The sequence below is a fragment of the Odontesthes bonariensis genome, chromosome 21 (assembly GCF_027942865.1).
Source record: "Odontesthes bonariensis isolate fOdoBon6 chromosome 21, fOdoBon6.hap1, whole genome shotgun sequence".
NCBI classification, from domain to species: Eukaryota; Metazoa; Chordata; class Actinopteri; order Atheriniformes; family Atherinopsidae; genus Odontesthes; species Odontesthes bonariensis.
The window spans coordinates 5374890-5386696 of record NC_134526.1 but is presented as its reverse complement, the minus strand read 5'-3'; the positions used below and the strand labels follow the sequence as shown (position 1 = coordinate 5386696).

At 42.7% G+C, this 11807-nt stretch overlaps 1 protein-coding gene across 2 annotated transcripts; it reads right to left on the bottom strand.

Annotated features, from left to right (window-relative positions):
• Positions 1–550: 550 nt before the first annotated feature.
• Positions 551–9581, bottom strand: LOC142372056 (polyserase-2-like). 2 transcript variants are annotated; one of them, XM_075454832.1, is made up of 11 exons: positions 9521–9581; positions 9020–9040; positions 8757–8916; positions 7899–8170; positions 6503–6648; positions 5039–5673; positions 4830–4867; positions 4501–4672; positions 3702–3955; positions 3518–3615; positions 551–1602 (listed from the first exon to the last, which is right to left on the bottom strand). In XM_075454832.1, exons 1-11 carry the CDS (start codon positions 9570–9572, stop codon positions 1264–1266), a joined length of 2187 nt encoding a protein of 728 aa, XP_075310947.1. In that variant the 5' UTR covers positions 9573–9581; the 3' UTR covers positions 551–1263. The 2 variants fall into 2 exon arrangements, with proteins under 2 accessions (XP_075310947.1, XP_075310948.1); XM_075454833.1 differs by having other exon boundaries at positions 5387–5673.
• Between the last annotated feature and the right edge of the window lie 2226 nt (positions 9582–11807).

The window sequence follows — 11807 nt, the reverse complement described above, 5'->3', positions numbered from 1 at the left end:
ATAGGAGGCAGTGCAGTAACTAAACAGCTGACCCACGAAACAGTGAAAACAGGATATGGAGAGAGAGAGAGAGAGAGAGAGAGAGAGAGAGAGAGCTGGTGGCCATGTGAAGCTAGTGAACTCTAGACAAAAAGTGAAAACCTGTCGAACACCAGAGATCTCTAGAAATGTGTCCGAGAACAGAACAAGAAGTCTGTGATGGAGTTTACAATGTGAAATGTGTCATTATAAGAATGAAAATAGTGAGATTTAGGAATCCAAGAAGAGTCCAACAGAAAACAAATGTGGTAACAGGAAGTGATGTCAGAATACGTCTTACTGCGGAAACGTCAGCGCGCCAGGAAGAAGAAGTGACTCTCAAAGCCCTGCGCAACAGCACAAGTGGAAGTTATTCATTTAACATTGGACACAGTTATATTTCATAGGTATTAATGTAAACAACATCTAATCATCGCTGCACCATTACAGCACAACAGAAAATGTTGGTCAGGAAGGATTTCCTTCATTCATAAAGCAGGTCAATACAGCAAGAAGACAACTACACAATATCAATGTTCCCCTTGGAAGACTCTTTGGTTTAATAAAAGATTAGATACTGCTGATCATGGTGCAGATTGATCATTATCATTTTCAGTGCAAATACCGACGATGAACATTAAGTGCTATGAATTTCAGATAGAAAATATACTTCAAAATATACTTCAAACATTCACACCACATTCCTGAAACATCTAAAATACGATGCTCCAAATCCACTGACTGCAAAGTAACGCTTTGTTTATCAAATCGTTCTTCTTAAAATGGATGTTAAATAGTCTTCATTTGACAAAAATGACATATTTTAAACATATTTCAGCCCAGTACAGATTTAGTAAACATATTATAAAATGTTGGAATGCGTTCAAGTGCAGCTTTAAGAATTCTTCATTTTCACACCCCTAAAATAAAGTGCTGACCACATTACAGATACAGTGATGAAGCTGGCTGGAGGATACGGTCAGAATAGAAAAATAAAACACTAAAATAAGCAGAGAAATCAAAGGATCTTGTGGATGACCCCATCATCATTTATATACATCGATAACCAGGCTTCAACAGAGGCCCAGAAGATTATTGGCACATATACAGCTGGAGCCCTGAGTGGCTGATTCCTCGTGCTCTGTGAGTCAGTTGGGTTTATGCCGATAAAGTGGCAAATTTAAGTATATTTTTACATTCATTTGTGCCTGACACATCATGTAAATTAGATTAAACTGGACTCCTCTATGAGAAGAGTTGGAGACACAATGATAAGACGAGGAGATGGAGGCTGAGGAGGATGGAGGAGTGAACAGGGCTGCTCCCACTGGTCGTCGTCACGGTGGTCAAGGTGGTGGAGGCCGTGGTGGCCGTGGTGGCCGTGGTAACGGTGGTGCTGGTGTTGGAGGTCGGAGACAGGAATGTTCCCAATGACCGAGTCAGGAAGGTCTGGAAGCGGGTCAGTTTTTCGAAGACCATCACTGTGTCTCGTTTCCTCCTGTTAGACGAGCCTGCAAACGATAACACGGCCGGCTGGAACCAAGAACCATCGCTCTTACACATGAGCGGACCTCCAGAGTCACCCTGAACAAACAGAAGGGAAATCAGTTTGTCGAATCGCTTGCAACATATGATGCATAAAGACTATTTTCTTGTGTAGTTTCATGTGAAGTTTTATGCCAAGCTCTGAGATTTTTCCCTTGACCACAGGTAAGGGTTGGAATGAAGACGGATCAGTATTTTGAAAACTTTGCCTTCCAGCTCAGCTCCGTCTTCATAACAACAGATCAGAGTAGCGCCAATTGAGGCAGGGACCCATCACTGATCCGGAGGGCACACTTCACCTTTTCCTGGCTGTGCGCTGAAGGTCATGGCTTGAAGAAGCCAACAGAAATGCATCATCTGCAAAAAGGCAGAGATGTAACTCTGAGGTTCCCAAACCAGACGTCCTCCCCTCCCAGAGTACGCCTCGAAATCCTTTCCGTGAAAGTCACAAACAGGATTGGAGACAAGAGGTAACCCTGTTGGTGTCCCAACATACAATGTAAACAAACTCGATTTGTACCAGAATGTGACCAAAGCACCTTTAGGATGGCAGCTGGGCTCAGTTTTAGAGATAGGGCGAGGAGTTTGAAGGAGCTCAGAGTATAGCCACTGCTCATCCACATCAAAAGTAGTCAGCTGAAGTGATTCATCTGCCGTTTTCGGACATGTTCAACTGAAAGGAGATCCCGGGGCAGAACCAGAACACCTCAGGATCTCTCAGGAAGAGCTGGAGAGTATCACTGGGGAGAGGGATGTCTGGGTTTCCCAAAGGACTCCATGACCCGACCCCGGATAAGCAGAAGATAACGGATTGATGGATGGATGGGTTTAGTTTCTTGGTCTATGTCTTGATCTTGGGTCTCTGACCTCGAGTCCATAATAAAGCTTAATTGATTGACTGAATAAATCCACCTTTGCTGGGCTGAAACTATTGCCTCACACTTTGAGTTCTTCATTTTCATCTCAGCCTCTTCACACTTTGCAATAAACCACCCCAATGGGTGTTGAAGGTCACGGCTGAATGAACCCAAATAATAGATATACCAACCTGAGCCCACTGACCTGGACAGTTTCTGCTCTTTGGCTCCCACCATTAAACCTAAGCATTTCTCTCTGGTGCATATGAACAAAATGGCCAACATGGCCAGCATGCCATATTCCCAAATTCCCAAATTAGCTCCAAAAGGATACCCCAAATACCATATTCATATTCTTTTTCCAACCCCAAAAGGAACATGGGTGACTCTTGTGCACCTTCCAGAATCCTTGAGAAGGTATGGAGATGGTCCAGAACCCCATACCCTGTATCAAAACCACAATGGTCACAGCGGTGAACTATCAGCCAAACTGCTCTCCAGTGCATAGGCACTGACTTTACCAACCAAGCTGAGTAGAGTGATCTCATTGTAGTTAAAAAGCACCTTCTGGTCCCCCTTTCTTAAGAAAGGGAACAACCCTCTATATCTTGTCAGTGTTTTTCAGTCTTTCGCACAAACTCCGGCTCTTTCCCGAAGTGATATTTTATGTCCCTCAAGGCAGTATAGAGTCACAGGGATCAGACCTGCCTTAAGAATTAAATCTGATCCACAATCGGGTGGTTAGGTGGTCGCTCAATCCTCTTCTAGGTTAAGCCCAGATGAGCTTGATTGATAAAGGTCCAACCTTTTGTTGTCTTGTTGTCCAACCTATGTCTGGCTCCAGGGTAGGCAGCGGTATCCCTTTCTCAAGCTATTTGTATTTCTTCCTTGTTTGTTATTGGGTTTGCACATCTGGTCTCTCATCCAGGATTGATTTGCCATGTGAGACCCTACTGAAAGCAAATCGCCCCCAACAACATAAATCATGGGATTTTTCTGGGTTGTCAGATTTGTGCAGGAGTCTGAAGAAACACATTTATGAACAACATATCAAGAAATGGTTGGTGATCACTATCTGTAATAATCCCATAATTTACCTGCTCCAGTGTAAACTGTCCTGTACAAATGCTGTCGGCTGTTGATGCATTCCCACAGTTTTGTATCGTGGTCTGGAACTCCTGCAGAACTTGCTCTTCTAAAGTTTAAAACAAAAAAAACCCCATAAGGTTTAATCTGTAACAGTTTAGATTTACTGTGTCAGTATTTGTGCTGTTGACTCACCTCTTCCTCGCCCAGAACTCCAGCCGGCTATCCAGCAAGTCGAGCCCACTGGGAAGCTCCGCCCGGTGTCCAGGCAGATAGGCTGGATGTATACGGTCAGGGTTGGTCGGGCTGACAGCTGCAGCACGGCGACATTGGACCCCGTCAGGTTGCTCAGAGTGATGTTTGTTACACTTAGTGACACCTCAAAGGGGTTTGATCCGTTCTGCTTCAATCGACCCAACACGACCGTCCACTCAGATGCCACCGGGGAGCTGTGGGTGGGAAGACAAACTAAATTAAGACAAATAATAACCGAAAACGTATCACTGCCTCCTGCCGCCTGCCGACAGCCGCGCCTGTTACGGTGTTTGCTGCTCGGTCTGCACTTAGGTCCAAGCGATTATGAGGTCTGACTTTTTCCTGGAGAACGATTTTGTGATGCAAATGTATTACTCTGTTGAACGCATATTGTTTTGAGAAGCAAAACGCTTTATTTTTTAAACCCCAGCCAACTAGCTGGACTACCTTCATCAACGCCAAAACGAGGCTGGAACTCTGCTCACAGGACGCAGCAGGGGGTAAGAAGATGTTCATAAATGATGTTGCTGATATGGGATGTCATACAGCTTCATGTCAGAAGAGGCAAACTGTCCCTTTAAAAAAGAAGTTGGACCTTTTTTTGCTTTTTAGGATGTAGCTTTCTTTCATTTGCGTTCATGGTGTGTGGTGATCATGAGGATCAGCTGTAATAACTTTGATGTTCTAACTTTTAATTTCATCATTCAAATTAGCCAAATATCTAATGTCATCTACTCACCCTGAGAAGCAGTTTGCATTGCTCATCACCGAGTCCACAGCCACCAGCGTCCCACCGCACACATGTCGTCCGTTCTTCTGCAGGCTCGCCATCCACGGCCACTCGCCGGCCCTCGCCACCGAGCTTCCCCCCAAAATACGGGAATTCAGTGAGGCTTGTCCACAGACCACCGCTGGAGAGAAAACATTTTCGGTTCTATTTTTTGTCTAAGTACTGCACAATTTAAAAAAGCTGTTAAGCTGCGTTTTTAACAGATACAGGTTAATAATAACGGTTTAATAACACTGAAAATGAATTTGTCGGAAAGTCAAAACATGACAGGTACTTACGCTTGGGTGTGGTGCTTTGAGGGGGACTTGTTGTAGTGGTTGTTGTTGCAGTGGTTGGTGTGGTGGTTGTTGTAGTGGTTGTTGTTGCGGTGGTTGGTGTGGTGGTTGTTGTAGGCATTGTTGTTGCAGTGGTTGGTGTGGTGGTTGTTGTAGTGGTTGTTGTTGCAGTGGTTGGTGTGGTGGTTGTTGTAGGCATTGTTGTTGCAGTGTTTGGTGTGGTGGTTGTTGTAGTGGTTGTTGTTGCAGTGGTTGGTGTGGTGGTTGTTGTAGGCATTGTTGTTGCAGTGTTTGGTGTGGTGGTTGTTGTAGGCATTGTTGTTGCAGTGTTTGGTGTGGTGGTTGTTGTAGGCATTGTTGTTGCAGTCTTTGGTGTGGTGGTTGTTGTAGGCACTGTAGTGGTAGTGGTTGTTGGTGGCGAAGAGGTGATTTCCTCAACAATGCCTATAACCACCACACCAGTGTTTGGTGTGGTGGTTGTTGTAGGCACTGTAGTGGTAGTGGTTGTTGGTGGCGAAGAGGTGATTTCCTCAACAATGCCTATAACCACCACACCAGTGTTTGGTGTGGTGGTTGTTGTAGTGGTAGTGGCTGTAGTGGTAGTGTTTGTAATTGCTGGGACTCCTGAGCACGAGACGCTGAGGTCACTGTCAGTCCCAGTGGATGTGAAGCTGATAAAACCCGGCTGGTTGCTTGTTATCTGGCTGTTGATCCATGTCTCATACCGGGACACTCGAGCATAAACTCCTGGTAGATTAGGCTCAGCACATCCTTCTCCAAAGCTGACAATGCCCGCCTGAATCCACCGACCGCCCTGCTTACTTACTAGCGGACCTCCTGAGTCTCCCTTCAAGACCAGAAACATTTTGGTTAGAGCAAGTGAGGAGAAGGAATCTATAAGGTAAAACTTAGGGATGCACTGATCCGCTTTTTTCACCTCTGATACCGATATCTGAGGTTTAGTATCAGCCGATACCGATCCAATACAAAAAAACAGCGCGGAATTATGGTAACAAACGGTAAGATTCATTGTGTGGAAAAGACTGGGATCATTCTTTTGTGCAAGGCAACATCAGACTTGACTTAAACATTTCTTTCCTGTTTTTTTAAAAACAAATAAACATATATAAATGTACTGAATTACTTATTTATTTAATAATTGTGCACCAGTAAAACAGTCTTAACCATAAAAATATAACAAGTGGAACTGGTTCAGTTCAGTTAGGGATTCAAAATCCAATGTAAAACAAAATATTAAATAACAAAGGAGCTGAAATTGAGAAAAAAAAACAATAGCTTCACTAGTTTGGTTGGTAGACTTTCAAAATAAATAGCAATCAGCTCTTTATATAGTTTAGTGTAAATGGAAATTAGACATCCATTACAAAAGCATTTGAACAAAACAATAGCTTCTCTAGCTTGGTAAAAACAACAACAACAAAAAAAAAAAATCAGAGGTTGTACCAACTTAACAACTTTTTTCACCACTAGAGGGGGCAGAAGGCCCTTGCATGAATGCCAATGCTGGACGGGACAAGGGGAAAAATAAATGGCCGATATGGATCGGCCCATTGTCACCGCTACCCGATCTAGAATTTTCTCCGATATCGGTACCAATATCGAATCCAAATATCAGATCGGTGCATCCCTAGTAAAAATCTGATGAAAATGATTACCTGGCAGGAGTCTTTCCCTCCCTCAGATAATCCGGCACACACCATGTTGTCTGTGATTGCGTTCACTCCATAATTACACTTACACCCTCTGTTTCCGACAATCGGCACCTCCACCTCCATCAGGTTTTGTGGAGAAGGAAGGGGCACTAAGGGGACAGACGCAAATACAGTTAAATAAACAGCTGTTTGAAGTTTTTTAAGAAGTTTTCGATTTTGTACTGAGTTGTCAAAGCAATCAGCTCCCCAGAGAGCATTTGGGTTTATTCTAGGATGATTTTAGCACTTGTATATAAGATTTTCTTTTATTGTCATTCATTTCATTGATGGAAAAGACGCCTCAATGCAAAATATATAACTAACAAAAAACAATGAATTGTACAAAATACAGATAGGATCAAATTAAAGATATGAATAGACATTAACAAAAGTAGGTATTCGGTAGCCAGTCATGCCTTTAAGGCCAAATAAACTGCAGTTTTGGGCTCTGTCTGAATGAAATGTGCCTAAGTTTTGGCAGCAACACTCATCTTGAGTCTATGCCATTCGTTAGCTGGGCAGCTGTAGTTCTGGAGGAAGACGAGTCATTATTCAAACTGATGGGTTCTGGTCCAATTGAATTCAATGTGGGCAAGATACCTAAGTCTACATTGTGTTCCTCACTTTAGGTCAAAGCATGTCTGAAATGAATGTGATGTAAATGTCAGTCAAGGCCATTTATGGGCCATAAGAAGACTGAAGATGTGGGACAACTTTCAAACATTCATTGCTTTCTGGGACCTCAGTTTCTTCCATCAATGCCTTCTCTGAGGCCTCTCCAACATTTAGAAACCTTACAATAACAACGCATGTATGTCACTTTTTAAGTCTTCACCCATAAAAACAGACTGAACAAAAAGGTGTTAAAACATCCTATCTTATACATCCCAATACCATGACATGCTCTTTATCAGGCAGCCCCTATATCTGTATTTATGGGTGCCAGTGCCGAAGCCATTAGACACACATACTAATCTTGTGCCAAACTCTTATTTTTCTCCCGTTTCCGTCATGAATTTCGGCGCGCTACTAGTATTGCACCGATGGTCCGACCGACATAAAAAGCACACCGCTGTGTACGCAACGATCGGGAATAGTGTGCTATGACTTTTGAGTCTCATTAGTGGAAAGGAATTCTGGCAAAATGGGAAAAAGTGGGAAAATTGTCAATGGGAAAATGCATTGAAAATCAAAAACTGCCCTTTTTTGAGGCCTCATAACTCAGCCATACTGACATGATTCAAAGTTTATATGTGACAGGAAACACTGAACTACAGCCTCTGTCTCTGGGCGGGCAGTAGCTTCGCACCCATCAGAATTTCTTCAGAAATTTTCTAATTTATTCCATTCTTTGACCCACCTCCACTTCCAATGGTGCCCCATCCGGTGACCCAGGTGTCAACGCCGCTGAAGAAGGTGCTATTTGAGGCTGCCAGACACACAGGTGCAATGAAGTTGGTAAAATTCACTGATGAAGACAGCCTCAAGAGGGCAATGTCGTTGTTGAAGTTAGTTCCTGAGTTGTAGTCAGGATGAAGGATGATCTGTGACACTGTGCGAGACACCTCATTAGGGTTGGATCCCTCCTGACTCTGACGACCCAGAAACACAGTCAGGCCTGATGGGTTGTTACTGAGACCAGAAGAAGTGACATTTTAAAGGTTGATGAAACCGTCCTTTGCACAACATAATCATTTATTTCTTAAATAATTTGACATATTTAAGGTTTTCAAAGTGGGACGGAGGGCTTCTAGTAGTTCTCCAAAGAGTTTCAGGGGAAACTAAAAAATATTAGTTACTTAATTATTTGTCAGGAGGGCATGACTAGCTTAAATGTTGAGATTTGGTTTAACACAACTCATAGCTCCATAATTTTATGAAGAATGTTCCAGATTTTCCAAAAGAGACACAAAACAACCAAAAACAGATTTAACAGCCAGTAAAACAAGCAAAATGACAACAAAGATCCTCTCCTGTTTGGGGTTTATGAGATAAAGTGATATAATATTATATATAATATGATATAATAATGAGAAACATGGAGGACTTGAGCTTTTTTTCAGAGGGGTGTTTTATTCCTAACTCGCTCCCTGACTTGGATGATTCAGAATAAATCACTTGTGTCTCTGTTGCTACTGGATACCTGAAGAACATCACACCAGATTTATCAGAAACTGATAAACTCTGAAGCTCTATGAGCTCTACCCGTGTTGCTCACCTTGAGAAGCAGTGAGCAGCACTCAGCACCCACTGATTGTTGATGAGGGATCCTCCACAGAAGTGACCGGAGGTATGCAGACTGACCTGCCAGGGCCAGCTGCCTTCAGGAGCAGCCTGTCCTCCAACAATCCTGCTGTTGAGTCGTGGCTGGCCACAATCTGAGGAAACACACACATTAAATCATCCGTCTGCTCTGAGCAAGAAGAATAAAAAGAGTCTAAATCTGTAAATGTTGCTTTATGTACAGAAGCTTTGACTTACCACTCAACTGTGACTGTGACTCTGAAAGATAAAAGCAAACAAGTCAAACAAAAAGGATTGGTTCGCTGTAAAGGTTCAAAGCTGGTGTTAACAGAGTGGGGCTTCTCCACTGTTATCCCTCTGTTCAGTGTCAAAGGTTTCCTGATACATGAGGACATCCTCTGCTGCGCTTTCAGAGTGGAGATGAAACTTTCACCAAATGGAGACATTTTTAAATCCAGGTTAAAAACAACACTCACACCTTTCAGCCCTCAGGATGAGTCTGAGCAGAATCCAACCTCAGAGCAGGAACCAGTCTTTCCTCTTTGTCCCATCACATCAGAGGAAAACAAACTTTTAAACCCACGACATGAACACCGGTCGGACGCTCCAGCAGCAGCTCAGTGTGACGCTTTATTTTACATTCTTTCCTGATCGTTATTCTGTGTTGTGACACCTTTTCCTTCATTAACATGAACTCTGGCTGAAAGCGATCCAGGTGTGCACTGAGCAGATTCTTACCTTGATTCAGGAGAGCCAGCACCGTCACCACGTAGATCAGCTGTAATGCCATAACTGTCAGATAACTTCTTCAAATCAGCTCCAGCTCAAGCATTTATACCTTTTCTGTGATGCAGTCACACCTCCGTCAGCTCCGACAGTCACCTGTCCACGACACGCCCAACACCTCCCGGTTCCTCCCTAAAACAAACATCTTTCACCTTTCAAGCTGCTCACGTCATTTCCTGCAGTGTTTCTGTTCCCTGTGAACATTTGTGTCTTTTTAAAATGCATTTTCTCTGCTTTATTCAGCCGGGATCTGTTCTCTCTAACCTAAAGAACTTGGAGCACAGAATAAATCAAACTAGCAACGGTTATAAAAACAGCTGAGGACCCAGATGCAGAAAGACATTATGGACTAAAGCTAAACCGAACAGAGGAAGGACAAAGTGAATGGTGATAAAACAACAGGAAAATCCCCAGAGGGATGAGTGAGAGCATGCAGGGATCTGGTAAAGCACCAAGGCATGCTGGGAAGATGCATCCTGAGGGAATAATTAACAAATGAAAACAGAACAACTGTCACGCCATGGGACTCTTGTTTTTAGTTTTATGTTTAGGTTATGTTTTTTGTGTTCAGTTCATGTCCAGGTTTTGAGTTTTAGGTTTTGCCATTAGTTCATTCCCCACCAGCTACACCCACTCACTTAATCATTCACTCCCTATTTAGTTTCCAGTCTCCCCTCTCAGTTGGTTCTTTGTTTGTTACTCATGCCCTGGTTGTTTAATTGCCATCGATCTCACCTGTTTTTCCCATGTTCCTCGTTCCTCACCAAGTTAAGTATTTATTTATTTATTTATTTATTTATTTATTTCAGGGCGGTCGGTGGCGTAGTGGGTTAAGCAGCCGCCCCATGTACAGAGGCTATAGTCCTTGATGCAGCTGGCCCCGGTTCGACTCCCGCACCGGGTGGCCCTTTGCTGCATGTCTTCCCCCTCTCTCTGCTTCCTGTCTCTCTCACACTGTCCTATCATTAAAGGCATAAAAATACTTTAAAAAAAACTGTTTATTTATTTTTAAACCATGCCAAGTTCTTTGTTTATTTTGTTATTTGTTGTTTTTTGGATCCGGCTCAGCCGCGCGCCTTCTGTTTGATTTTTTTGTTTTGTTTAATAAACCCAGTTCTCCTTTATAAGTCCGCATCCGTGTCCTACCTTCACCTTCCCTACACCATCCTGACAACAACACAGTAACACAGGGAGCATATATCACAAAATACTCCAAATAAAACAGGAAGGAAGAAAAAAACAACAAGAAAAGCAAACACAGAACCTCAGAGCCAGGCAGGAACATCTGGCTCCTGTCCACAAGGTCTTCAACTCGCACCTCTGGGAGAGTTTTTCTGCGTCCCGGAGAAGTTTGGGGACATGGAATCTGAACCTGCTTCCAGGAGCTGTGCCTGAAGGTGTGATGGTTACGGCTGCAACCGGAGGACTCCAGCAGTGAGGGAAGCTGCCAAGCTAAAACATGAAGCTGTATGACATCCCATATCAGCAACATCATTTCTGAACATCTTCTTACCCCCTGCTGCGTCCTGTGAGCAGAGTTCCAGCCTCGTTTTGGTGCTGATGAAGGTAGTCCGGCTAGTTGGCTGGGGCTTAAAAAATAAAGCGTTTTGCTTCTCAAAACAACATGCGTTCAATAGAGTAATACATTTGCATCACAGAATCATTCATCCAGGAAAAAGTCAGACCTCACAATCTCTTGGCCCTATTTTCTGTCCCTTCGTATCACTGCCTGCTGTGCAGACCGAGCAGCAAACACCGTAACAGGCGCGGCTGTCAGCAGCAGGCAGTGATACGAAGGGAGAGAAAATAGGGCCAAGAGATTGTGAGGTCTGACTTTTCCTATAATGTAATTATCTTATTATTATCTTATTATGTAATTATCTTATACCCTATTGGAAATATAGGGTATCCATATACCTTATATTTCTTATTGGTTCAGTCTGCTCAGTTAAACTTTTTTTTTTTACCTTTATTGTTAAATGTACAAATCTGTTTTCATTTTATTTATTTTATTTTATTTAGTTTACTGATGTTCATAATTATTATTAGTATTATTATTATTATTATTATTTACCCTACTACTCTTCATACTGTAGATTTGTATATAGCTAATGTTTATTCTCTATTTTATTCTATTTCTATTCTAATTCTATTCTATTTATTCTATTTGCTTGTTAAATGTACGCTGCTGCTGCAACACAATAATTTCCCATATTGGGATGAATAAAGTACTTATCTA